Below are 26,109 nucleotides of genomic sequence, written 5' to 3'. Positions count from 1 at the left end.
GAAAGGAAAAGCTGCGAGTTATAAACGGCGACAGGCCTAGACTGTTAACCTCACTGCAGACTAGATGGACCTTGCTAGGAGATAGGAATTCTGGGAAGGAAAAGTACAGCAACCCACTAAAGGAATAATTATTTCATCTAACTCTCTATCACTTAAGGTGAGCCCACCTTAGGAGTGGTCCCTCCTTCCTAGGTGAGGTCCCTTGACCCACCCAGTTAGAAAGTTAAGCCTCCATGCAGGCTAAAGATTCTCTTGACCAGGAGTTTTGTTTTGTTTTTGTTTTTGTTTTAAGTAGGCCTTTATAACTGCTCTAAGGCAGTTTGCAGACCATCTGGGAAATTCTTGGATGGCATTAAAGAAAGGTTTACAAGCATTTACAGGCAGAAATGAGACTCTAAGGAGGAGACTCTTCCAGAAGACTTTACTACCAATAAATAACAGCAGAAGTGATGAGACAACAACTGGATCCCAGCGTGGCACCTGGCTGAGATATACGATAAAGCGGGCCACGGGTGATACTTCTGTCTTAGGCAGTCACGAATGTGTAAGTGGTGGTAATCATGGAATCACTGAATTAATATCACCCAGAAGTGTCTACTGTGAATCTGGAGCAGGTTTAAGAAGGGAAATTTGAAATCTGTGACAAGAATTGACTGCAGAGGCCATGAAAATCATCTGGAGATATGGCAGTTGGAATCACTGGTATGTCCAAAAAGAGGTCAATGGCCATTTTTCACTGATGGGCAGTCAAAGGAACAGCACTTAATGCCGTATACAAGAGGCTCCTGAAATACATTACTGCGAGCTTTGTGGGAAAAGAAAAACCGGATCCTAAAGTCAAGATGCTGCAGGGAGACTTTCCATGTGGACACGAAGAGGGAAGAACCTGCTTCCTGGCTCCTGCTTCTTGGACTTCCAGCTTCTCGAAGCCTCCTGATTCCTACAGTTTGTGTCATATTTTTGATGTCACTCTACCTTGCGTTACATATCTTCATCTCTAGGTCCTTGACCTTCTTGTCCCCTTTTAGGAAGATTCCCATATTGAACATTGGGTCCACCCAGAAGAATAAGCCCCCATTTATTCTCATCTGCAAAGCCCTTTTTGCTAGGAAGGAAACAGTAAGCATGGGTCTTGGGAGCAGGAGGAAGACATCTTTAAGGGCCATTATTCTGCCAGGTACCTTAATGGACTGAAGAGCCTTGTTCTAAGTGACTGAGGACACTGTGCCCAAGCCTTAACACTCAAACTGTTAGAATAATTCTTTGAAAATGCAAAGTTGAACATGTCTGTTTGAGAACAAGTTTTAACATAGTTAATGATAAACAGTGAACAGATACCAATCTTTTTTAAAAGTTAATGTTAATAGTTAATTAAATATTAACTTGTCAGCAGCCTATAAAGTTTATTTCCTTATAAAGTTCTATTTACAGGGTTCTCTAGCCATTTAAGTAGAGCGACATACATTACCACTGAGCCAGGTGGCTCAGAGCCCTGGCCCATAGCTCTATGGGAAATGCATGGAATGACAAAAAGTCAAAGCTGTGGTACAACCATCCAGGTTTTATCCACGTTTAATCACCATCAATTTTATTCTCTTGCTTCAACCACCTGTCTCCAATCCTAACACAGGGAAATCTTTCCAAACAACTTCCAACCGTATTGATTTGGAACCAAGTCCCAAAGGAGAGATGACGTCTCCGTCACATTTCAGGTTCTAGCCCTCAGGGAACGCTGCTGATTTGTAGTTTAAAGTACTATAGATACAATAAATCTGCAAACAACTTTTAAAATTTGTATTTTTATTTTTCAGGTAGGCGTGTGTATGTGTGTGTGTGTGTGTATGTGTGTGTATGTGTGTGCAATACCAAGAGAGGCCAGAAGGGGGTACCAGATCCTCTGGAACTATCGTTACAGGCAGTTGTGTGTCACCAGATGTGAGCACTGGGATGCAGCTTGGGTCTCCTGTTAAGTACAGTAAGCCTCTTATGCTGTTAGCCACTGATCCACCTCTCCAACCCTGTGAAGGATATTTTTAATTGACAGTTTCCAACTGTTCACCTGTTAAAATACTTTTTTAAAAAAGGAGTTATCAGATAGCAAGAACCCTGAACATGAAAATTTGAGGACAGCAAAATGATGAGAGAGTAAGTAACTAGAAGAGAAGAAATTCCTTTAAGGCAGAAAACTGCAAGCTGGAGCTGACCAAGTCCTACTCACTGTGGTCTCCTTGTCACCCCTGTGGGGACCTGACAACTCGAGGGCATTAAAACATAGAGAAAGCCAAGACGTAGATATGAGGCTGGGACAGTGCCTAGGTATTCCTGGCATGTGGCACATGGATTTGCCCATGGTAAGGACCTGAAAGGCCATGGAGCAATGAGTCCTTTCACTGGCCAGAAACTTGAGGCCGTCACAGAGCAGAGAAAGAGGGGCTGACTCTTACCTTGCCGTCCTTGTCTGGCTTCACAGCTGAGCTGTTCCCACATGCCGACACAGCACTGTCAGGAGATGTGGGCAGTCCAGGGAGGATGGTCACTGTTCGACCACTGGGCTCAGTCTCCAAAGTTGTGGTGGCCATGTTTGGGGAGGCCAGAGAAGGCCCTGCAGAGCAGGCCAGGGGAGCATTGGTTCGACTGATGCCGACTGCAGCAACATGCACAGCAGGGCCTGCCATTGGAGGCAGAGGTTGGGAGGCCAGTGAGTGATGAGGCAGGCCCATAGATGCAGGACCAAGGCAGGCAGCATTCTGGACCTGGATGGGCGTCACCGCTGCTGTGGGGCGCTCCTGGTTGTGTGCTGCAACTGGCAGATGACAGGAGGGAGCGTAGAAAGGGTCAACGCCTAATGAACACTGCTTACCAAAATGTGAGTCATTTCACTGTTAGGGCATAGCCAGAGGCCACTACTGCCACGTATTACACTAAGGAGAGGATGTGGGACAGCTTAACACAAGTTCGATTCTTGGATGCTACTTTCCTTCCAGGTGAGCAGTTGGGGCTATTGAGGACTTAGAAGATATGGATGCCCCTCCTCTCCCCCCACAAACCCAGGGCCCTTCAGCTATGAGCAATAATTTTCCACAGCATCGGAGACACTGGGCCAGTTTCTGACAGCTTGCCATAGCAACGAACCACACTGGTCTTAAGGCCTTTACTTGTTTACCCATTTTCTCTCTCTCTCTGATAGAATTCACGCATATTTAGTTTACTCCACTACTTTTACCCAACACTCGTGGTACGTTTTTCAATGCTAGAGTTAAGAAAGGCACACTTGAATTCCCACTGAGCCTAAAATAGATTTGTGACTAAGTTCATCAAAAAGTAACCAGCACACAGCTCAGCAGAGAGTCACGAAGCAGCCGCCCAGCTAGGAACAGTGAGATCAGAAGCAGGACCTTGACTACAGAAGGCGTGTTTCAAATACCAAACCACTCACAATCTTAGGATCAGCCTGGGTCTTCTCAGACTTTAGATCTATCAGTTCTGAACTAATGCAGAGGGCGTGCTGAGCCCAAGCAAACACTTACAAAATGCCTGTTTTACGGTTTAGGTACAAGATGTCCCTTGAAAGGCCTGATGTGATGAAGGCTCGGTCGGAAGGTGATGGTGGTATAGGGGGTGACTGGATTACAAGGGCACTGACTTATGCAGTGGGCTACTAGGAGGTAGAGCCTGGTTACAGTAAGCAGTTTACTGAGGCATGTTCTCAGAACGGTGTATCTTGCCCTGGTCCTTTCATGGTGCTTTGTGGCCAACACAAAGCTGGCATCTCTGCCCCATCAAACCCTCTCTTCCGGGACACTCCGCTTCACCACAGATCTTTGGTGATGGGGTCTGGCTACCAAATAAAGTTTTCCTCCTCTTTGATTATTTCTGTCAGGGGTACTTGCCACAGCAACGAAGAACTACCAAGGGCAAGGGTTGCTGGTTTCCATTTCTAAATGATCGCAATTATTTTAAATTCATTCCTATTTTTCTCAAGACCCGTGATAAGGGACCTGCTTCAACAGATGACCCCTTTCCTCGTGTGTTTCAGTACCAGGTCCTCTTACCTGTCCTCACAGCATTGCGGGCTTGGTTGACTGTCATTTGCCCAGTCATGTGCAGCAGGACCTTAGCCTGAGGACTCGTCTGGATGTGAGCTGCTGACACCACAGCCGTGGGGACAACACTGGGATTCCCAGCCACACCATTTCCTTGGAGCTTCTGGTTAGGCCCTCCCGCAGTAGAAGGGCTGACCACGGTCACCCCGCGACTTGCCTGACCTGCACTAGACACAGGGACTTTAGCTTGGGAGGCATTTGTCACCGCCCTGTCAAGACAAGAAGCAGATGGAAAACCCAATCCATAAGCAAAGTGGAAAACAGAACAATGAATGCAAGAATGACTCAGAACTTTAAAGCCAGAACCTTAAAAAAATATGAATGGAATTATTTTAAGAACAGCATATTCAAAGAAATGATGACCTTGAGACAGAGATACCCGTGAGACGAGAATGGTCCTGGAACCACTCTGAGTCACTAAACCACGTATTTTATCTGTCTAAGGATGCAATTACTAGGGTCAGCTTCGCATTCTGTGGCCACTCAGCTCTACCAAATTTCAAAGCCCTGAATTTTCCTGCTTCATCCCGAGCAAGACCCACCATTTGCAGCATACTGTTCCCTGCTTTGACCATCTCAACCTGCCTCTAACATAGTAACCACGTGCCCTTGTACACACTGATCACGCACACACACACTGATCATGCACACAACTGGAATGGCTCTTGTGGCTTTTTTTCTGTTGACGTATCTCAATCTCAAGATCCAGCACAGATCCAGCCATTTCAAGAAGTATCACCTTAAGTTCACGTTAAGCCTCATGATTTAATTGTTTCATGAAGACTGCTTCCCTTTTCCCAGCTTTATTTTCCATAAAGCGATTACAGCTACTTTGCAAAAATTTCCTACACACACACACACACACACACACACACACACACAACATGCTTTAATCAAACTCACTCCCCTTCAACTCCTTCTACTCTCTTTCCCACCTCGTTTCTCTCCCGAGTTCACGTACTGCTGTTGGTTCTTTTGTTAAAACCCATTGGGTGCACTTTGTTCCGTTCATGTGCACGGGTGTGGGACCATGTACAGCCTCTGAGGGGCTACTTCCCCGAAGAAAACTGATTCTCCCTCTCCTCGCAGCCACCAGTTGCCAATAGCTCCTCAGCTATGGCGGGGCTTCAGGAGCCCCTCACCCAGCCCATCCATGCAGTGTTCGGCCTGGCCTGATTTTCTGCATGCAGTCACAGAGCCACTGTGAGTCCGCAAATGCAACAGCGCTGTCGTGCTCAGCACGTACTGCATTGCTGTAGACATCCACTTTCAACAGAAAAATTCTGAAGAGTCCAGGCCAGTGCCCAAGGGTTTTTTTCTATTCTTCCATCGTTTTCTCCATTACAGCAACATCGTTCTAAGTATTGACTAATTATTTCAGCAATCAAGTATGGAGCAGTTCTATATAGAGTATATTTTCAGATACTCCCAATTCAGTTAACTGGCAATTTATAATTTATAGATTAATTAATCTACAATCAATATTTCACAAACAAGTTTATCCTTCCACAATGGTGAATTACAAAGCATCTCCCATAAGCAAGCATTTCTCCAGAGTTAAATGTGAAGAGATTTTTAACAGTTTGTTTTTGAATCCTGCAAAACTGTGATCCTTTAAAATTTCATTCTGCTGTTATTTATTGTGTTTCTTTTGTTTAATTATATATATGTATTTCTATGTGTAGGTATATATGTATGTATATGTATATACAGGTATTTATATGTGTGTAGAACATATAGATATGTACATATATGTGTATATATCTTACATAAACACATCTATAATAACCAAACATATAAAATATATTATATATTACGTATAAATATATAAATTATGTAAATAAAATTATATATATGTATATATACGTGTACCAGGAAAATTCTGGTTGCCACTTTCTAGATGTGTCAGAGCCTGAATGTGTATTTTAACATGTACAGAAAAGAAGATTTATATTGATTAAAAATTTGCAAGTCAAATTAAAGCTAACATTCTGTAGTGATTTTCATTTGATTAGGCTGCTGGCCAGCCTATAAATCAATGACAACAGCTGACACACATGTCGGTTCATTAAGCCATTTGTTTAAAATCAGGAGGCTGGAGATGTGATTTAACATGGTTAGACCCGAATTGCTTATTAAGAGTCAGCAAGTCTGGGGCAGTGTTAACGTCATTATAGGTCATTTCTTTCAGCTTTCAAGGCTACTTTCCTCAATGACCAGAAGGTGCACTATCTTAAAAAAAAAAAAATAGAGTTTTGTATGCATGAGGAGTGCGTGCATATATGTGTGTGTGTGTGTGTTTGATTGCATTTATACATCAGGACTCCTGAGCCCGAATGACATCGTGGGCCATATTATTCCTTTTGAGGGTGTCTTAGCTCGCTTTGCCTATCAACCTGAGGTAGCCTTGTGGCATCTGAGAGGAGAGCCTCAGCAGAGGAACTGGCTCGTAGGCGTATATGTAGGAAGTTATCTTTTCTGTTAACTGAGGTCTAGACCACTGTGGGCAGACTATTCTCCTGGGCGTGTGGTGCTGACTATGTGAAAAGACAGCTCAGCTTTCACCCCTCCACATGCCCTCAGGCCGCAGCCACCATGGTTCCTGCCAGACAGCTTTGGCCGTGCAGTCAGTTCCCTGGTTGGGGTGATGCTGAGTGGAATAGCAAGCAGGCCTGCCGTCAAGACCCTGCCTTCACCTCCCTGCAAAATGAACTGTGACTTGAAGCTGTAAGCGAAAATACACCTTTCCTCCTTATGCTGCTTTTGGTCAGAGTATTTTATCACAAGAACTGAATAGGTGGAAGAGGCCATCAGGGGAAGGGAGCATCCTGCAGATGGCATGACTTAGCAAAATCACTTGCCTCCAACCACTAAAGGCCAGCAGCACCCCATCTCATCAACTGTGAAATGACTCATGAGAAGCAAAACTATCTTCACTTAAAATTGACTTATATCATATTTAAGGAATTTTTATTTTTGACTGTATTACAAAGATTGCTTGCCAGAATTCAAAGGAAATTAATTTCAAAGTTAATGAAATAAAGGCAGACCTAGCCAGTGTGTGTTTGAACACTTTTTTTTTATTTGTTTGTTTTGTTTTTTGAGACAGCATTTCTCTGTGTGGCCTTGACTGTCCTGGACTCGTTTTATAGACCAAGTTGGCACTGAACTCACGGCAATCCACCTGCCTCTGCCTCCCTGAAAGCTGGTATCAAAGGCGTGTACCATCACACCCAGCTGAGCACTTCTTTACTGTGTGATCTCAAGCAAGTTCTTTAGTCTCTCTGTGCCTCGATTTCACCATTTATTAAGTGGGAGGAGGACAGAAGCGACCACATTAGAGAACCGAACAGAAAGAGTCAATAACGTAATGTGTAGGGATCGACCTGTCTTGTATACAAAGCAGACACTGCAGACACTTAAGCACCCATAATATAGCTTTTGTTCATTTAAAATACTACGCCTTTATTTCTTTAGTAGAAAAATACTGAGAATGGAACAGCTGACTCTTTTCACATATAAATTAAAGCAAAGAGCTTACAACCCAGTACATTTATTGGTAGAAACCTATAATTTTAACATATCCACATGATAAGTGAGCTAAGAATCTTGCTATTAGAAGGAATTTTAGTAGATATGGATATGGATTTTTACAAACCTTGGCTGTACAACAGGTAATTATAATGTGAGCAGCAGGGCTCTGAATAGGCTGAAAAGCCCGCAAGAGCACAAAGTGCCTCTCTCTGGAACTTTGCCACTGATTCAAAAGCCACCGATCCCACATCATACCTTGTGACTGGTGCCACATAGTTGCCAGGGAAAACACCTATCTTGCTGGTGTGCATTGACGTCCCTTTGTACCAGCCATCTTGGCACCGTTCAAACACCAAAAACATCTCCCCTTTCCTCAACTCCAGTTCGTCTTCTTTCCGGGGAGTGTATGGGTATATAGCAACATAGCTAGAACAGGAAAGAAAAGAAGAGAAAAAAAAAATCTCAGGCTGTCAAACCCTAATATTGCCAAACTCTTGCTGTGTATAAGGTCTTGAGTATCTTAAACAAAGGTAGATGGGATGTAAAATCTCAACCTGAAAGTGGTGCTGGCAAGTCTCCATGGAAAGAGGTTTTGCTGTCTGCACTTTAAATGCAGGCAGAGGCCTTCCTGATTAAGAGTGTTCCTCCTGGTGTGGGAATGATTATCTCACCGAATGGTATCCGCGTGCTATGAAAGAATTAATGCGGTTTCCAAGGGTGTCTCAGTGCTGTGGATTAGGAGCCCACTAGGGAAACTGAGCTCTTCAAATGGCACTTGTTAGACTTGGGAATGAGCCCCAGATGAGGACATACGCCATACAATCCCACCGGGAAACACAATATGTTGCCTTCGATGCATGCTGAACCCACAGGCTGCACCTGCACTTCTGAGCTCAGCCAGGAAGCCGGTTGTATTGGAGAAAGTCAAGGGAACAGAAAATCCGCATCATCGACAGCACGGCGCAGCCGCCCGGTGCAAGGCACCAGTCCACACAGAAGCACCAGGCGGGCAGCTCACCTACAGACCTGCCAGTGCTCTGAACCCTGCAGGTGCAGAGCCACAGAAAGCCTTCTATCCTGCTGCACAGGGGACTCAGAGCTTTCTGGATACTTACTGCTGGGGACATAAGCTCTCTACATGCTTACTTATATGCAAGGAGGCCTCCAGTGTGTGGACTACCTGTCTGGTCCTGCTGCAAGGAATGAAAACTAAGACAAAAAGGTCACGCAGGAGCTGCACAAAGGGAGAGCAGTTCTCTGTGCAGACAACCTGTAAAGGGGAAGAAAACAACCTCCCTAAGCTGCAAAAGGCCTTTTCTCAGCAGGACAGCCATGTTCCAGGCTCATGGTAGGCACACTCTAGTTCAGTGTCTCACTGACTATATGCATGACCAGGTGGAAGTTTCCGAATGCAAAGCCCTTGGTGAGCCCCAAGCCTGTCGATGGCTCGTACCAGACAGGTGTTTCTTGATCTCTGCAGCTTGGGCTTAGCCTGAGATGAGCACTTCCGAAGTGCTAGGAGACACCCTTACTTACACACTGGGGCGAGTCTGAGGCCGTAAATGTGCAGTCTGGTCAGTGGATCCCGCCATAGGCCTGGGTCCCATTCCAGCAGCAGCAGCAGCAGCAGCAGCAGCAACAGCAGCACTAGCGCCTGACGGTGTGGAGGCCAGGACGTTGGCAGCCAGAAGAGGGGGTGGGGGAAGAGGAGGATTCATAGTCTAATACAGGGGGAAAAAGATGGGGTGAGGGAGACATATAATATTTATTTATATCTTCTATGGAAGGGGTGAGGGAGAGCGAATCAGAAACCCACGGAAGAGAATCCACGGAGTACGGAACCTACTTCACATGAGACGCCCTTTCTCACAAGTTTATTTTAAAGCCACAGCATTCTTCTCAGCAAACAGGTTAAGTAGTCAGCTCCGAGAGGAAGGGGAACAAAGAAATGACTCTGGAAATGTTTAAGATTAATACCACACTGAGAGTACACAATAGGGCTGGAGAGATTGTTGAGTAGTTAAGGGCACTGATTGCTCTTCTGGAGGACCCAGCTTTGTTTCCCAGTCCCCACATGGCGGCCCACAACCATCTGTACCTCTAGGACCAGGTGATCCTATACCTTCTCGCTCCTGCTGGCTTCAGGCACACATGTGGTACACGGATACATATAGGCAAAACATTCAGACACATAAAATAAGTGATGATTAATTAAAAAAAAAAATAAGTACAGATTTGGACAGGAGTTGAGGTGCCTTTCAAGGGAGATGCTGTAATGTCAACTTATTGGCTAGAGTTAATTTTATGATGGGTTTTGGTAACCCGATACTTAAACACAACACACTGAACTGTATCTAAAGCCATTCCTCTGGCCTTCATTTCTTTTGATGCCTGATCTCCCCAGAGCTCAAACAATAGCAAGCCACAGTCACAAGGCTATTGTTGCTACCTTTGCTTTTCCTTTTCTTCCCTTTGCCAGTTTTTGAAATTTAGGACTATCAAGGCTGGTAATCTTTAACATGTACACCAGCGAAAAGCTGCTGGGTCCTTCATGGGCACAGTCTAATAGGGCTCTGCCCACAGGGCTCCATGTCTCGGAAAATCAATGGAGCAATTGTTACCTTCTGATTTATAAACCCCAGATAATTCTTCAGGGACTGTATCTTGAAACTCCTGGGAAAACAGACACACAAAGCCTGACTGAACCCCTATCTCACCCTCCCTGAATCTTTGACTTGCTGGAGGTAAAAACTGAATCAAGAAGAAGCAGAGAGACAGAAGAATGCAGCTAGGAAGGAAAACCAGCCTCTGCACATCAGCACATCAGTGAGAAACATCCAGTGGTTTTTAAACCAGAGTTTGAGTCACTCCATTTAAAATTTTTGAAATGAAAACTGAATCCTAGCAACACTTACCTATGTATTAACAGTATACAACTGCAGACACATTTCCAGACCCGTAACTGTTTCACGTGTTGTATTTAATTTTTTGCTAAGGTGGCTTTCGGTGAGGACTTTCCCACACTGCCACAGACCATTGAGTGCAGAAATAAATGAGGCGTGGAACTGCCTGCAGACTGCCAGCCTGGACAAGACGGGGTGTTCAAAAAGAGTCACGAAGGAATCACTTGCTGCTCTCCACATAAACAGGGGAGCATTTGGGTCCAAAGCGCCTCTGGAGCTACGAGTTCTGAGCGAGGCTTAGCACCCCTGACCCTTTAACAAGGAGTCAAGCATTCATTCTGTCTGGCCTACTTCCAGTGAGAAAGTAGAGAGAAATAAAGATAATCCAGGCAAAATAGTGAGGAAATGTGATCCGGGCCATTCAAAGATAACGCCACGTGAGAAGCTTGTTAACGGGTGAGCTGGGTCAGGTCTAACCACACACGGAGGAATGTATGGGCAAACAGGGACGTCAATGGATGTCATCACTGGCTCAATCGCCACTTCAGTCTTCCTAAGCCCAGTCTCAGGACAGCGTGTTTACAGAGAGGCAAAAGGGACGTGGCAGGTGCTCAACAAGGAAATATAATAATAATAATAATAAAAATTAAAGAGCAACTGGGCTAAATTAGGTCTTAGGAAGGGTCAAAAAACAAAAACAAAAATCTATCTATGAATGTGATTAAAAGAAGATTTCACATTTTAACAAAACATATAGAAGGGTCACAGCTTATTATAGAACAGTAACCAAATGTAGCTGCTGGTGAAAGAAGAGTGAGGCATTGAGATAAGGCAGAAGGGGGTATTCAGGCAGACAGACAGACAGACAGACCCAAAGCTGGTGTCTAAGAGAAATACAGTCATCTCTTTTTGTGGTTGAGACAGAAGAGGTGGTCTTTTAGTAACACTGGGAAGATTTCTTTCTCTCTCTCTCAGCATCAAATGAATGTGTGTTAGACTGAGAGAGAAAATGCCTGATTAAAATCAGAGCCCTGTACGCTGCTTGGTCCTGTGGGCTGGGAAAATGATAGGACTCTCTGAATACAGAGCTGTCATACACCAGGAAGCTCTGAGGATTGTTTTATAAACAGCCTCAACTGCAGTAATCTGGCACGGTGGAAGTTCAAAAGGTGATTGGGCCGACACTGTGCTGCGGTCAGTTTGCTATTGCCAGACCTCACGTCTCCATAGAAAAGAAGCACAACCTTTCATTCACCCGGGGCCTGACCTGGAGACCTGGAGATTACACTGGAGTCTGGGCCAGCTGAGGCACCAGTGATCTACAGCCCCTACCAGAAAAACAAAACCAAACCACCTACAGGCCTTTGGGTCCCAAACTGCTCAACATGCACAGGACTGAGGAGTGACTTGACCATATGAAATGGCACTTTTGCACTGCCCAGGTTCTAAGCCAACTGACAGGGCTTGCAGAAAAAATGTAGGTGTTACTTTAAACAAAACAACAACAACAAAAACTACCAGAAAAGGTGACAGATTTCCACCCTGGCCAATGTCCTTTCTCTAGAGTGTGCCCCAGGGAGGCGGTGTCTTCTACCTCAGTAGAAGCTGCTGGAGGACACTGACAGGACAATAGACATTATAAGAAGCTCATAAGTGTGAGTGCAAAACTGGTCCTTCCTTCCATGATTGCCTCTTCTTGCCCTTTCCTGAGACCAGCACAGAATGCAGCTAGATCTGGACTTTGCTACAGCCTGGGGACTGGACTACAGGAAGGATATTTCAAGCCTGGTGCCCAGGGCTGAAGGCTAGCTTACCACTAAGGTATTTTGCATTGGAATTTTAAGCAAAAGTTTAAGTGACAACCAAAGGCCATTTTGCTTCTCAATGTCTCTTATGTTTGCCTTCCTCACACAGCACACAGAAAATGAGTCCCACGGGCAAATGTCATTTAATATCACAAAGCCCATCACTGTTGCTGCCTAAGCACCCACTCTCCCCTCAGAGTACTTGGAACCCTAAGCATCAGCATCCCTAGAGGGTCTTTGCTGGATACAGGATCTCAGGCCACAAACTGGTCCAGGAGAACAGTGCAGGCTGCATGAGCGTGTTCCTGAGACATCAACAGTGTTGCTAAGTTTAGCTGTGTTGCCGTATAACTTACTCTTTCACATTTAATCTGTAAGGAAGAGGAGAGATTTCTATACTAGTTAATTGTGTAAATCATGTGATGTCTCTATCGTATAATAATTGCGAGTGGTGCGCGTGTTGCTTTCCCTTCCCCAGTGCACAGAGCACGAAAGGTCAGTAAAGGAAGGCGATGTGATGATTTAAGAGGCTTTGGAGTCAGAGATTGGCTCACTCCTCTCAGACTTCCGGCTCCTAGCTATACAGCCAGAAGGCAGGAGACCCTGGGTGGACATTTTTTGAGTGTGATACATTCTGTGCTTCTCAATGACTTTGAGGCCAATTTGATTTGAATCTAGAAGTTTCAATCCCTGAGATACGAGGGTACTTTTCTCTTTTTGCTATGAAGGTTCTGAGCTGAGCAAGGTGGCTCCTCCCTGTAATCCCAGGACTGAGGAGGCTGAGGGAAAAGGATCATGAGTTCAAGGGCAGCCTGACTACCTAGCGTAGCCAACCTGGGCTACACAGCTAGACCCTACCTTGAAAACTAAAAAAGGAAATATATATAACAGAGAAAACCTTTTGGTCCTACCTTAGCCCTCCTCCTAATTTTCAGCTCTCCTGCCAAGACTTCCTTTCCACATTCCAAAGCACCCAGGTTTGTGGTCTCTGCCTGGGCCCTAGTTCTGACAGTCCTCGCTCCTGCTGACAGACATGGTGGTGCCACTGGCTACCAACTATGTATTGTCTATTTTGAGACATGACATCATTTAATGTTCTATTATTGTTATTTGTTTTATGAGATGAGTTCTCATATAGCCCAGGACTCAGTGTCATTGAGAGTAACCTTGAACTTCTGATCTTCTTGCCTTCGTTAATATAGTGCTAGAATGAAGGTATGCATCACTAGTTTAATATGTTACTGGGGATCAAACCCAAGCCTTCATGCATGGTAGGAAGGCAGTCTACCAACAGAATGAAATCCACATCCCTAATGTTTCTTCACACACACACACTCTCTCTCTCTCTCTCTCTCTCTCTCTCTCTCTCTCTCTCACACACACACACACACACACAAACAAAAAAACTAAGTCTCAGAATCCAAGTACTTGGGAGGTAAAGGCAGGAGGGTCAGAAGTTCAAGGAGAGCATCAGCTACATAGTGAGTTCAAGGCCAGCCTGGGTCGTATGAGATACTGTCTCAAAAAGGAAGAAGAAGAGGGATAAAAACTCAAACAGCATTTCTATACTTTTAGAATTCAATCAGTTTGTGAGCTGGTGTAGGCAGTGTTTGGCCTGCCTGTCAGGCCAAATAACCTGGCTGTCTCCTGGCACTTTGCAGCTAAACACAGCACACAGTATCAGCAGTTGCTGTACATCCGTACATTCTTCTGCCCCAGCACCAAGATACAGGACCTTCACCTTCCTCATCCACAGAACCAGTCAACAACAGCAAACAGCTACCATCAATAGGCTCATGCCCGAATCAGACAGCTGTGCCACTGCTCCTGATGGAAGAGACTTAACGTTCTCACTGGTTGTATGCGAAATGTTGGAGACATATGCTCATAAATAACTTCATTCTGCATAAAAGATTTAAAAGTCTCAATTTATGAAAAAAAAAGCACTGGAAATAATTTTCATGTCCTACCCCAACGCTGGCATTTACTTCCTATAAATCCATACCATAAAAAGCCCATATATTTTTTTTTGTCTTTTTCTATCAACCTATATACTACTGCTATGACAGCTAAGTCTCTGGAAATCCTGCAGATTTTTAAATCCTCGCCATAATTAACTGGAGGTACCAAGGCTATGAGGGCATGTGCTATTGAGAATTTCCTCCCAAACCCAACATGAAATCCACAGCATTTCTGCCAACATACCAAAGATTCTGAGATCTACCCTTCTCTTAGGATGACTGACAAGCCTGTTTATAATTAGTTTTTCATTAACTAAAGCTAGCGCACAGTAGACAGTGTTTAATAAATCCCCCTCTCTGGCTTAATATGCAGTCTTTCTTATAAAAAAAAAAACCCTGGGATAAAATGACTGCACATGAATTAATTTTATATGTTCTCTTGTGGCCTATTCCATCGATTTGCCCCGGAGTCAACCCCCAGCAAAGCACTGGCCATTTACTATATTATAAAATTTTCAGTTCACAAGGGCTAAAACTTGGCCAGCCTTGTATCTTTTACACTAATTAATTTTTCAAAGATGAAGTCAGTCTTCCCTTTCCCCTTAAGACATGGAGTTAGAATACTTCCATGCACGGGAGTCATCTGGAATGGAAATGTACTGTGGTTGTATGTGTTGGTGGGAAAGAAAAAGAAGTTGCTCCCCTGGAGATTAGAGGGCAGGATGGGTTATGAAATTTGGCTTTAGTGAAACACCCATGGCTAACTGAGTCTATGGAAACCACATTTAATAAATGCTAACTGAAATTCATCTTCTCCCCAGATGAATCAAGGCATGTCTCCTTCACCAAGCAGCTGTGTTATCAAGGAAGCTGTAATCGCTCAGGGAGCATTTAAAAAAAGAAACCAACAACTTTAACCTATGGATAGAACATGCCAGTGACCATTTAAATAGAAGAGCATGATTTATTCTGTGAAAGTCTTCCGAAGTCTAAGTGAAGTTGGGTAGTAATGACTGTCATCATTTATGCTCCACTTGTTTTAAAACTCGGCTTTTAATTAATGATGGAATGTATCGAGCCAAAATTAAAATTAAGGAAAACAGAGCAAGTAGAAAAGGAAGACAATAAAACAAAGCTATATGGAGTCAATATATTGACTACGATGCTGTAAGGTCCTGGCTACAAAGAAAGCCAGCGGAGGAAAATATCTTTACAGCATGTATGAAATCCACAACCAAAGGACAGAGCCAGCCGCTTAGAAGCCTCCTTGTGACTGGTACTGTCTGGCCTCTGTGGCTTGCTCATCTACCTTTCTTATACAACCCAGGTCTACTGCCCATTGCTGGTCCTTCCCACAGCAGGCTGGACCCTCCATCAGTCCATGCCCCACGGACATCCCCCACAGACAATCTGGTTGGATCAATGAGGTTTCCTCTCCATGCATTTGTTTGGGTTTGTGCCAAGTTGACAAACACCAACTAAAACAGACGCTGAGGCGGAAAGAGGTTGAGTAACTTGTCCAGAGTCACATGACCAATAAAAGGCTGCACTGACTTAAACCCAAGTCTGTTCCATCCCAATCCTTAAACCCTTCAATGGATCACACTCTTTCTCTGAGAGGATCAACAGATATTGCTGATGGAGGACTATAGGGAGTGACACCAGCATCCAGATACCAGGCCATCTGATTGAATGATGATTTCTAGCCTCATTCTACTCAGGGCTGAAGCGGTCTCAAACACCACCAGATGTAAAGTGTAACCAAGGCATTAGCGTGAGCGAAAGGTTTCTCATGTTTCCTGTTCCTTGCTGCTCAATGGGTTATGATTTTTAGGGAGCAAGGGGGCTGTTTTTCTCTGTTACCCAAGGGTGTATTTGCTTGTTTTTCTCCACAAAGTTCTTTTTCATAACCCTTTCCCTTGCCTATTTTAATGATTCTCCAGGCCAATACTCCCTGTTCAGATTGTCTTTATGCAATTGATGATGACAGTCTATCTGTGGAATACTAAGTTTTTAGGGGGAAAAAAACCCAGTATACTCTAAAGGACCTTTCCAGGGAAGCAGGAATCTTGAAAGAGTTACTATGAACTACAGAGGAGACAAATCATAAAAGCAGACATTTGGTATCAATTTATTGTGTGAATAAAATCAAACCACTTAGCCTGGGAAGACCCATGTCTTCAGAATGTCTATAAATGTATCTTTAAAAAGAATAAGCAGGATCTAGAAACCCCAAAGAATTAAAGGTTAAGCCTTAGGGAAATCAAACTGAACTTCAATAAAATTAAATATATTCTTCAGAGTTCTCACAGCTTCAGGCCATTGGCTGCCACCACTGAAAACTTTGCAGGCTGCTGGCAAGAAGCAGTCTTTTTGTGAGATTAGCCGAGATAGCAGACAAAAGGTGGAGGCTGATCCCAAGTACCAAGCATCAGTGTGCGCTGCCGGTGTTGGCTGGAATACAGCAGATCATCAAGTCTAAACGCCTTAAAGAGAAAGGGATACAGAAATGGTACTCACCCCAAGGGCAGCTTGGTAGGGGACATCTGACGGAAACGTGAATGAAGGGCCAGTTGTCACTGGGCTGCTAGGGGGTGGGGTCACAATTAACCCAGTGGTGCTTATATGAACCTGCAAAGGAGAGCAACTTATTAAAAAGACAGCTGTATTTTAAAAAAAACTACCTGTCTGTCTTATCATCTCCCTCCCTCCGTCTCTCTCTCTGTATGTGCATATGTGTGTGTTCATGTGCCATGGTGCCCTGTGGTGGTCAGAGGACAATCTCTGATGTTTCTCCTCGCCATCTGCTTCCTTTGGGATGGGCCTCTTGTTCATTCACAGTTACTTATGGCAGACGAGTTGACTTGTGAGCTTCTGGGATTCTCCAGCCTCTGCCTCCTACCTTCCCTCAGGAGCACTCTGGGACTATGGATGTATTGTGTCTTGGCTTAATCTGGGTTCTGTGGATCTGAACTCAGGGGATCCTGATTACACAGCAAGTGCTGTACTGAGCCCATCTCCCCAAGCCAAGTTCTCCATATTTCACACAGCAGATGGCGAAAGTGGCAAGAACAATAAATCTGTATCTGAAGTTTTTCGGGGGAAGGGAGAATCTTTTTCATTGTATTCCATCCCAAATCTTCTAACAACCTGATATGTTCCAGATATGCCACTCACTACAATGTGCTATATGCAGAGCACTGCTGGCTGTCACAGAACATACTACCTCATTTTGTATGCTACCAAGTCAAACTGTTTGGGCAGTCAACCAAACAGTTCATCTCTCTCTCTCTCTCTCTCTCTCTCTCTCTCTCTCTCTCTCTCAGCAGTCTCTTAAACTCACGTAGCTCCACCTGCTCCTGCCTCCCAAGTGCTGCGATCTTTATTTTTGGTTTCTGAGGCAGGTCTCACTACGTAGCTCTACACTGTTTCACATGCCCATGAAGATCCCGCTCAGGCAAGCTGTGGCTCAACATGTCTCTCTATTGAGATGTCAAATTCTAAAGGTATTCTGGTGTTTTCAAGATCATGTTTTCTTTACTTCTGGCTTTCAGTGGGGATCAGCAATCAAAATGGAGCAGCCTAGATGTGCCTGTAGTAGATAGTTCATTATAAACCTTAAAGGAACGATGTCCAGCTAAACCGTTTGCAAAGGTGTCATCCATGATACTACTTAAAATTAATTTACTAGAAAGAAATTGAATTATTTAGGTCATTTCACTGCCGCTGATTACTTGATCAATTTCAGGTTGCAGAGCAGATACAGCTGCAGAATGTGGGGGGCAACCTGAGTCTGCTTCAGACTCAGAGAGAATAGCTATCCCAACAGACGGGGTGGCTTGTCCTCCAGCGTGCACGGAGACTGTGCAATTGGACAGTACCTTGTCACCCCATGGAACCACAAACATTAGTCAGTCTCCTGTACAAGAAAAGGATAGGGAAGCAGGATGAGTTGGGGAGAGAAATCAGGAGCAATTGGAAGGGCTTCCCCTGAGGACAAGGGCAATATAAAAATGCCCCAGAAATACTGGACATTATCAATCATGCCTCAGGATGCCACAAGCAGAGGTATGATGGGTATGGCCGGGGGCAGACCAAAGGTCCTTATGTGCTTTATGGATGTCAGTCACTTATAAATTGACTCTGGATATGACAGTGAGATCTTCAAGTGATTGCCTAAGGCAGGAGGACATGGATTTTTCACATGGTGAAGAAGTGAGGGCGAAGGTGTCCCATTTCCTAAGTACCATTATTCCAGCCCTCAACTGCCCCTGTGTTTGTGTCTATGGACTCTCATTCTGCTGAGAGACACAATCGACAACTGTCCTGTTCATGTCAGCTGCTTCTTGTTTCTAATCATTGTAACCAAATCAAACCCTAACTAATACATTAGGAGCACAAAAAATAGAATGAAAGAAAATTGAAGCTAAAGGTGAGTGTGAGTGAGGAAATGAAGAAATCGTGCTAGCGGCAGAGACAGATTCTGAGGCAGTTGCTCTTGGGTAGGCCTGTCTGAAGGTTTACCACCTTCCAGCATGCACTCATCTGCATGTAAGGCCACTGTATGTGCCTGTCAAGCAGGTGGCACACACTCAAAGCCTCCTTGTGGGCTGAGGATCCCTCCACAGTGCAAGGCGCCCTAGATAAGTGATGTTTACTGTAAACCTCAGCGGGAGAGCCCGGCACAGCGCTAAACACACCTCCCATCCTCTGCTAGAAATAACTTCTCCCCAGGCGACACACTACCATCAAGAAACAACCAACTGGTTACAGAAGGGGGTGGACCGTTGAAACTGTTTCAAGAAAACAGAAAGAGCCCTGTTTCCTAAACTCCTCAAATTCAAAACAAAAATAGCTTCACTTTCATAACCTATGCCCCCAGCTATGGTGTGACAGCGTCACAGTGTCACACTGACACCTGACTGCCGAGTTCTCTGTGAAACACAACCCTCCCTCAGCCTACCTCCCTTCTCCTTTAGCTTTCTCCACTACTGAAAAGCCACAGTCACCTCTCTTAGAGCTCTTCCCGCTCAGTGCTGTCAGCATGCCGCACAGCTTGATGATGGATCAAGAAAACCTCGTGCAAATGTCCCTGGTGTCATACATGCAGCACAAACGCATTCAAAAACAATTATTTTCCGTCAGTGGATCTTTACTAACCCCCTTCTTCAGACCCTTACTCAAGGGTCTGTTCTGAGCCTCCCCCGGTTCTTCTCACTTGGCACTTTGTACTCTGACCTACGATCCAGCTTCATGCTCTGATGTAAAAACCAAGCCTGTTTTCACGAGACCATTGGTTATATGACAGGTAACAGCACTTCTCTCTCCACCTAGTTCCCAAACAACTCATCCACTGAACAGGCATCTGAGTGCTAGCTGGTGTGTGCCATATGCGATGTTATCAGGGATCACAATGTCGACTTCCCCTACCCTCCTCGCACTAATGTTCATGTATCTGTGAACATTCCATTTTTCTTCACTAAAATCAAAAGTTCTACAACCTTTTCACCTGTAATAAGTTAATAAATAAACCAGAAGCCCCCCCCAAAAAAACCCATAATCTAATTCAGAGTAAATACATTTATTTCCTGACATGCTGTGTCAATCCAGAGATGTCAAACCAAATAAATAACAAGAACCACTTTTATATATTAAATTAGCCATGAATGCCCAACTGTTAGTCTGCAATGACATACAGACACTTATTAAACTTTATATGCTTCTTCAGGACCTGGATTATGTTTTGTTTATTTTTTTTCTTTTAATGGTAATTTCATTTTTATATTTTAAGGAAAAACAAGCCAGAGCTACACTGTGGAGAAAAAATCTGCATGAAATAAAATGATACATAAGCCTACATGGGAATTCTTCCTGCTTCGTCAGGCTGCTTCAGACACCGCTCTCTGACCTCCAGGCTGAACAAAATACAAGTGTTCTCCAAGAGGATAATAACATAGTCTTTTCACAATGGGAAAGGGCCACAATTAGACCCACACTGTAGATCAGAATAAGGCCTTCATAAGGAAGGCCTGTATCCTATGTAGCTCATTACACACTGTGCCCCAAGGGTCTAATAGTAAAACCTCCAACAATCAGTTGCCAATTAATGAGTGAAGGCTTGCAATCAGGACATCCATTTTCAACACATAAAAAACATGCGGCCACACTTTAAGGCAGCTCAAAGTCTTGATGAGTTAAGGAGCCTTTTAAAATTGCAAGGTCAATTTATAAGTTGAACATTTCTTTCTATCCTTTCTCTGCTTGCTCTGTTATTTGGATGGGAAACATAAGCACCAAGGTGTGAGGCGCTCCAGATACTGTGGGCATCAGATTGAGTACTGTGGGTGAGAACAGAGAAAGTGTGTAGCACTGAGAAGTTTTGTGAACCCGAGTGAACGCTGTGCAATTGATAACATTATTTCACACACTCTGTAGTTTCCAATACTGCTTCTGACTCCTTAGTTTGAGGATAATGCACTCAAGCTAGTGTTCCTTCCTCCGTTTTTTTTTCTACTTCTAATACTGTTGTGCTTTGACTGTGAAATGTACCCCAGAGGCTCCTGTTTGAACAGTTAGTCCCTGGCTGAGGTGCTGTTGGGAAAAGTTATGGCATCGTTAGGAGCCCATTGCTGGGGGGACGGAACACTGGGAGCACGGGGCTTGAGGCTTGGTAGCTGGAGCCCACATCCTGTTCACTATGCTTCCTGCGCACGGATGCACTGTGCCTGCTCAGCCTCCTGCTCTGGGGCGGTGCCTTCCCCGCCTGCTGGTGTGGCTTCTCATCACAAGGGGCCGTATCTCTGTTAAGGGCAAGCCAAAATCGACCTTTTCTCCCTCAAGTCCCTTCGGTCACATGTTCATGCCAGTAGCGAGAAAGTAACTAAGGCAAACATAAAGAAGAGAACAAGGACAGCTATGTCTCCAGCCGTTTTCCCGCTGGCCAGGGCCCTGGCTTCCCCAGCTCACCCTGCCTCCCCTGTACCTGAGACGGGGCGCTGCAGGAGAGCCCGGACAGTTCGCTAATGCGGGCCGCGGCTGTGGGGTTGCTGGAGCTGATGAGCACGGGTGGGCTGATCTCCATGGAGTGGCGGTTTTGGGACGCCTGGGAAGACTTGTTGGCCATGGTGAGGGAGGTGAAGGAGTGTCGCTTCCTGGTGTTCTTCTTGGTGTCGGAGTGCTTCGAGGCAGCGCTGCTCTGCGCTGTCGCCGAAGGGCATTCTGCGGCGTCTACTCCTGGCACGGGAGGCTTGTCCCACTCTATCAGCTGCTTGGCAGCTGAGTTAAACTGCAAAAGCAACACAGCGTCAGACAGGCCTTTCTCAGGGGCTCGGTGAGAATCCTCTCTTCCAAGCGCTTTAATCTATAATTCAGAGCTACCATGTTAGCATTTGCAAGTGCAAGTTACATTTCTTCCACGCGAGATGTCGTCATAATGGGATCTGAAGATCGAATGAAGAATAAAGAGTTTCAACGTGAAACTGAAAAGTAGTCACGTTTCTTAGAAGTGTGTGTGTGTGTTTGTGTACTTAATTTTGGCACTTTCTAGTAATAAAAGACTTCAGCGCACCGATAAAATTGAGAGAGGAACAATGAAAAGGGTATCTTAAGTATTCATCCCCAATAATGTCTGGCTCAGAGCTGAACCTTATAACAACAACTGATTAGTTTGATACCAGCAAATAAATAATAAATAATAAATAAATAATAATAAATAAAATGTGCAATACTGAGGTGTGCAGGCCCAAACAAGTTAACTCACCTTTTTTAATCTGCATGTTTTTGGGGAAATCTCACAAAAGTTGTTGAAGTCTTTGCCAGTTTTTTTTTTTTTTACTTCCCCAGACATTCCATCAGTTATCAACACATGTGCTCAAAAACCACAGCAAGGTAAGAGCTGAAATTCAAGTCCACTGGCATGCTAATTTGGTCTATCTGAAGTCTCCGTGTGCACTGAGGGCACAGGGACAAACTGTGTGTGCTGGGCTGATAAGATCAGCAGGAAGGGAGAGAACATTAGCCTTCTCTTTTCCCTGAGGTAAAACAAAACATTTCCGGAAAGGCCTCGACGATAAAAGCCTGCATATATTAGAAACTCCTAGGATGAGAAAACTATAAAGTGCACAAAAATGCTGAGATAAAATACAGGGAACTTTAAACAAGCCACACACTCCTTAAGCGTACTAATAGAGACAAGGGAGGTCTCCCCAGCATTCTACTCAGCCCTGAAACAAACAGCTTTACACAAGGTAACATCATCTAATGTCTTTTCTATCCATCTCAACTGCTCAAACCATGTCTTCTCGTCTAGGAAAGAGAAATCCTACTGGTCAATATTTAAAACCTGCTTTCCACAGCCACAAAGCAGCGTTAGCTGTGGCCTGGCAGCCCAGTGCTTCTGCAGATGACTGTAAATCCACTGGCAATTTGCTTCTGTGGCTCCCTGGAGACTCAAGGCCAGGTGGACTGCCTGACATAATTAGCAAGACAAACCTTTTTCAAAAATAAGCATCTCTTCTTTAGCCTTTGAAAAAGAGTGTTCATGGGATAAAATACCGGAATAGGCAGCCACACATTACCAACAAGTAGATGAGTGTCAGGAAGAAGAAGATGATAAAGATGTGAATAGGATGTGTTTAAGGGTAAAAGCACATTGTAAAATGGAGACCCACTTAGAGCACTATAGTGGCATTTGGTCAGGAGATCCACAATTTGTAAATCCTACTCTGATCTAGTATCTCCATCTTCAGGGTTGGGGCAGAGGAGAATCAAAAGTCCCAAAGAAGCAATGTGATGGTGGTTATTCTGATGGGAGGCACAGCTCTGAGAGAGACAGAGAGAGCACCAGTGAACTTCCATGAACCCCGTGGGCCAGGCCTCTTAGAGTGAGAGAGAGAAAGAGAGAGAGAGCACCAGTGAACTCACACAAACCCCGTGGGCCAGACAAGCAGACCTCACAGCCAAGCAAACTAAAGAGTTACTTTTCTTCCCACTCCAAGCCCAGGACTCATATGAAAGGTAAGGCAAGGCAAGGTAAGGCAAGGCAGTGGCCCCAGCAAGGCAGAAGCAATCGATTTGGAAGAGGCTTCTTCTGTGCGCCCACTACCTCCATCCCTATACCACAAATCCTCCAAGCAAGAACCTACACAGCACAACAGAGTCTGAAAAATCAGCTCTGCGTGCCTGTTCTGTTGTGTAAAAAACAGGAGATAAACTAGAGATTTATTTCTCACGGAGCCAAAAAAAAACAAAAAACCAACCAACCAACCAAACAAACAAAAAAAACCAAGAAACAAAAAACAAAACTTAATGCATCTATTTGATAACACATTTAAATGAATTCTGGGGCCAAACCGTAGGCTCCATTAGCTGTACATGTTCTTTTAAATACACCTGTCTATACATTTATATATTTTGCCTGTATATGTGGCTATACATGGTGGCTAACTATGTACAGATGTCAGGGTCTATTTGTGAAGGTCAGAAAACAACTTGTAGGAGTTGATTCTATCCTTCAAACTTGGGGGTCCTGTGATCAAACTCAGGTCATCAGGCTTGGGGGCAAATACCTCGACCTACTGAGCCATCTTGCCTGACCACCTGTTTTGAAATATTATAAAATATTACCATAATCTTGTCAGGATTATACCTAACCAAGTGTCCGAGACACTCAACACTGTGTTAACGTTGTTGGTATCTGTATGCTGTGCCCTGATACAAATGCCTTGCAGGTTTGTCATGAAAACAAGCCTGAGCCCCTCCTCTTCTGTCTCAATACACATCTACCCTCCCTGAAGTAAGCACAACTTGAGAGCGCCACAGGCTGAGTAAATTGCTCGATGCTTTCCGACGGAGAAAAATGGTCGGAAGGAGTTTATTTATACACTGACATAAAAACAATGGGTGTGATTTCTGTAACTTCTTACGTCTGGCAGCTTTTGTTCAACAATGCACTTCCTGCAGTTCATCCTTGTTACTTGATGAAGCAGATGCTCTTTCTTGTTAATTGTGGTAAAGACCCATTATGTGTTTAATTCTATACGTGTCCATCAACTTTTCTCCCTTCCACCTTCCAACAGATTCTTGCCTGTGAAGAACAATGCAGCAGGACTAATCTGCATTGTTCGGTGGGCACAAACCCTTCCATAGAATAATACAGTTGTTTGCATGAGCACAAATGTGCAGGCAGAGCCAGCAGGGTGTGGGTGAATTAGTCAAGTGGCAAAGGACCATAATTCTAGCACTGGCACAGCTGTTGGTCAACTCTGTGCCCAAGGTAGCCATTGTTCAGGTACTGATCACACCTTCTCTCACTGACCAGTGAGTAAATAAAAGGAAGCCAACAACTTTAATGTCTCTTTTAACTCTCTCACTTCAAAGGGACATAGCCCAATTTCCTGTTTCATTTCTAGTCCTTTAAACAGCCTTGTGCCCTTCCTCTGCATTCCATTTTAACATGTGACAGCAATGTTTGCTAGCAATATGTTGTCATCCCTTAAAATTACTTTAGATTAAAAAAAGCTAATTTAGATATTTTTGAAACAGCAGAGGTGTTATTAATAGCACAGCTCCTTGCTTTTTTTTTCTACATTCCAGAGGAAGAAAGTGAAAAGCTAGAGAGTGGAGCTTTAGGTAAATCTGGCAGAAAGTTAAAAAGCCCTCTGTTGCAAGTATAACTTAACCTTTGTAACAACAGGGAGCCAAGGATCTGACAACTTTTAATGGAATTTTGATAAAATTTAAGAATGTTTGCCTGAGCTCAGTGGGCGTGGGGTTCCTTTGACATTTATCTTGCCGTGACCTTTAAAGTTGAAAGTGCACTCACAACCCGCCAAACAAATGCATGCCCTACAAGACCTTCTTTTTGGCACATGGTAAAGGCCTCTCATAAGACTTACGTTGGACAAAAAATAAACTCAGCATTTTAGAGCTAAATGGAAGGGTCCAAAGAAATTTTCTGGTCTTTAATTTCTCATGACCTTTTACATTTTTTTTTCTATTATTTTACTAATTTATTTACTTTTGTGGAGCCAGGGATTGAATGCAGGGCCTTACACCCTAGGCAAGTTCTGTCCCATTGTACTAGATTCCCAGCCTTTTTATTTATGTTTTTGAGGAAGAGCCTCCAGTAAGTCAAGGAGGAAATACTGATAAAAAATAATATTACTAAAAACAAAACATCCTAGGCAATATTAAAACTTACTTGTGTATGGCTGACTTCTTTGCTAAACAGAACATGGCCTTTTGAAGCACAGCACAGCATTACCTCCCTCTCCCCCTCCCCCAGAAAGAGCAATAGTTTTGATAGTCACTATTTCATAAGGACTTTTCTACAAGAATAACTCTCCAGCTTTTGGATATTATACAACAACAGTAGGTGTGAGGGGAAACTATTGTAATTTATAACCCACTAGAGTCTTACTGAACTTTTTTCTTCCCAAAGGCAAATAAAACTTTGAAAGTGTATCATAAAAGTAATTAACCAGCCAGTCCTGGTGGCTCACACCTGTGGTCCTGACACTGGGAGGGAGTGGGCACTCTGGGAGGAGAAATGTCACAAGCCAAGGCCAGCCCAAGCTATGTAGCCATTTCCAAGCTAGCCGGCACTATAGACTGAGAGCCTGTCTCAGACGATCAAGAAGGTAATTAATTATCTTTAAAAATGAAGCAAATGGTATGGAATATTATGGGATAAAACGCCTGTCTCTTCCCAATCCATTTTCCAGATGCATTTATGGGTAACAATTCACAGCACAACCTTCTATAGATTTTAAGTACTATGGCTACATATGCATCTACTTTACCA

At 44.1% G+C, this 26,109-nt stretch overlaps 1 protein-coding gene across 2 annotated transcripts in view; it reads right to left on the bottom strand.

Moving 5' to 3' along the window:
• The window catches only part of Sh3rf1 (SH3 domain containing ring finger 1), a 158,423-nt gene that overhangs the window by 16,781 nt on the left and 115,533 nt on the right, over positions 1–26,109 (bottom strand). For both annotated transcript variants that reach the window (XM_060381833.1, XM_060381834.1), the window contains exons 5-10: positions 21,289–21,591; positions 16,827–16,937; positions 9,174–9,358; positions 7,893–8,063; positions 4,053–4,312; positions 2,445–2,803 (exon numbers count right to left, since the gene is read on the bottom strand). In XM_060381833.1, the coding sequence (XP_060237816.1) occupies positions 2,445–2,803; positions 4,053–4,312; positions 7,893–8,063; positions 9,174–9,358; positions 16,827–16,937; positions 21,289–21,591 (1,389 nt within the window). The remainder of the gene's footprint in view (positions 1–2,444; positions 2,804–4,052; positions 4,313–7,892; positions 8,064–9,173; positions 9,359–16,826; positions 16,938–21,288; positions 21,592–26,109) is intronic.

This window comes from Meriones unguiculatus, chromosome 4 (genome assembly GCF_030254825.1).
Source record: "Meriones unguiculatus strain TT.TT164.6M chromosome 4, Bangor_MerUng_6.1, whole genome shotgun sequence".
NCBI lineage: Eukaryota > Metazoa > Chordata > Mammalia > Rodentia > Muridae > Meriones > Meriones unguiculatus.
The sequence above is the reverse complement of the archived record's forward strand: the minus strand, read 5'-3'. Positions and strand labels throughout refer to the sequence as shown.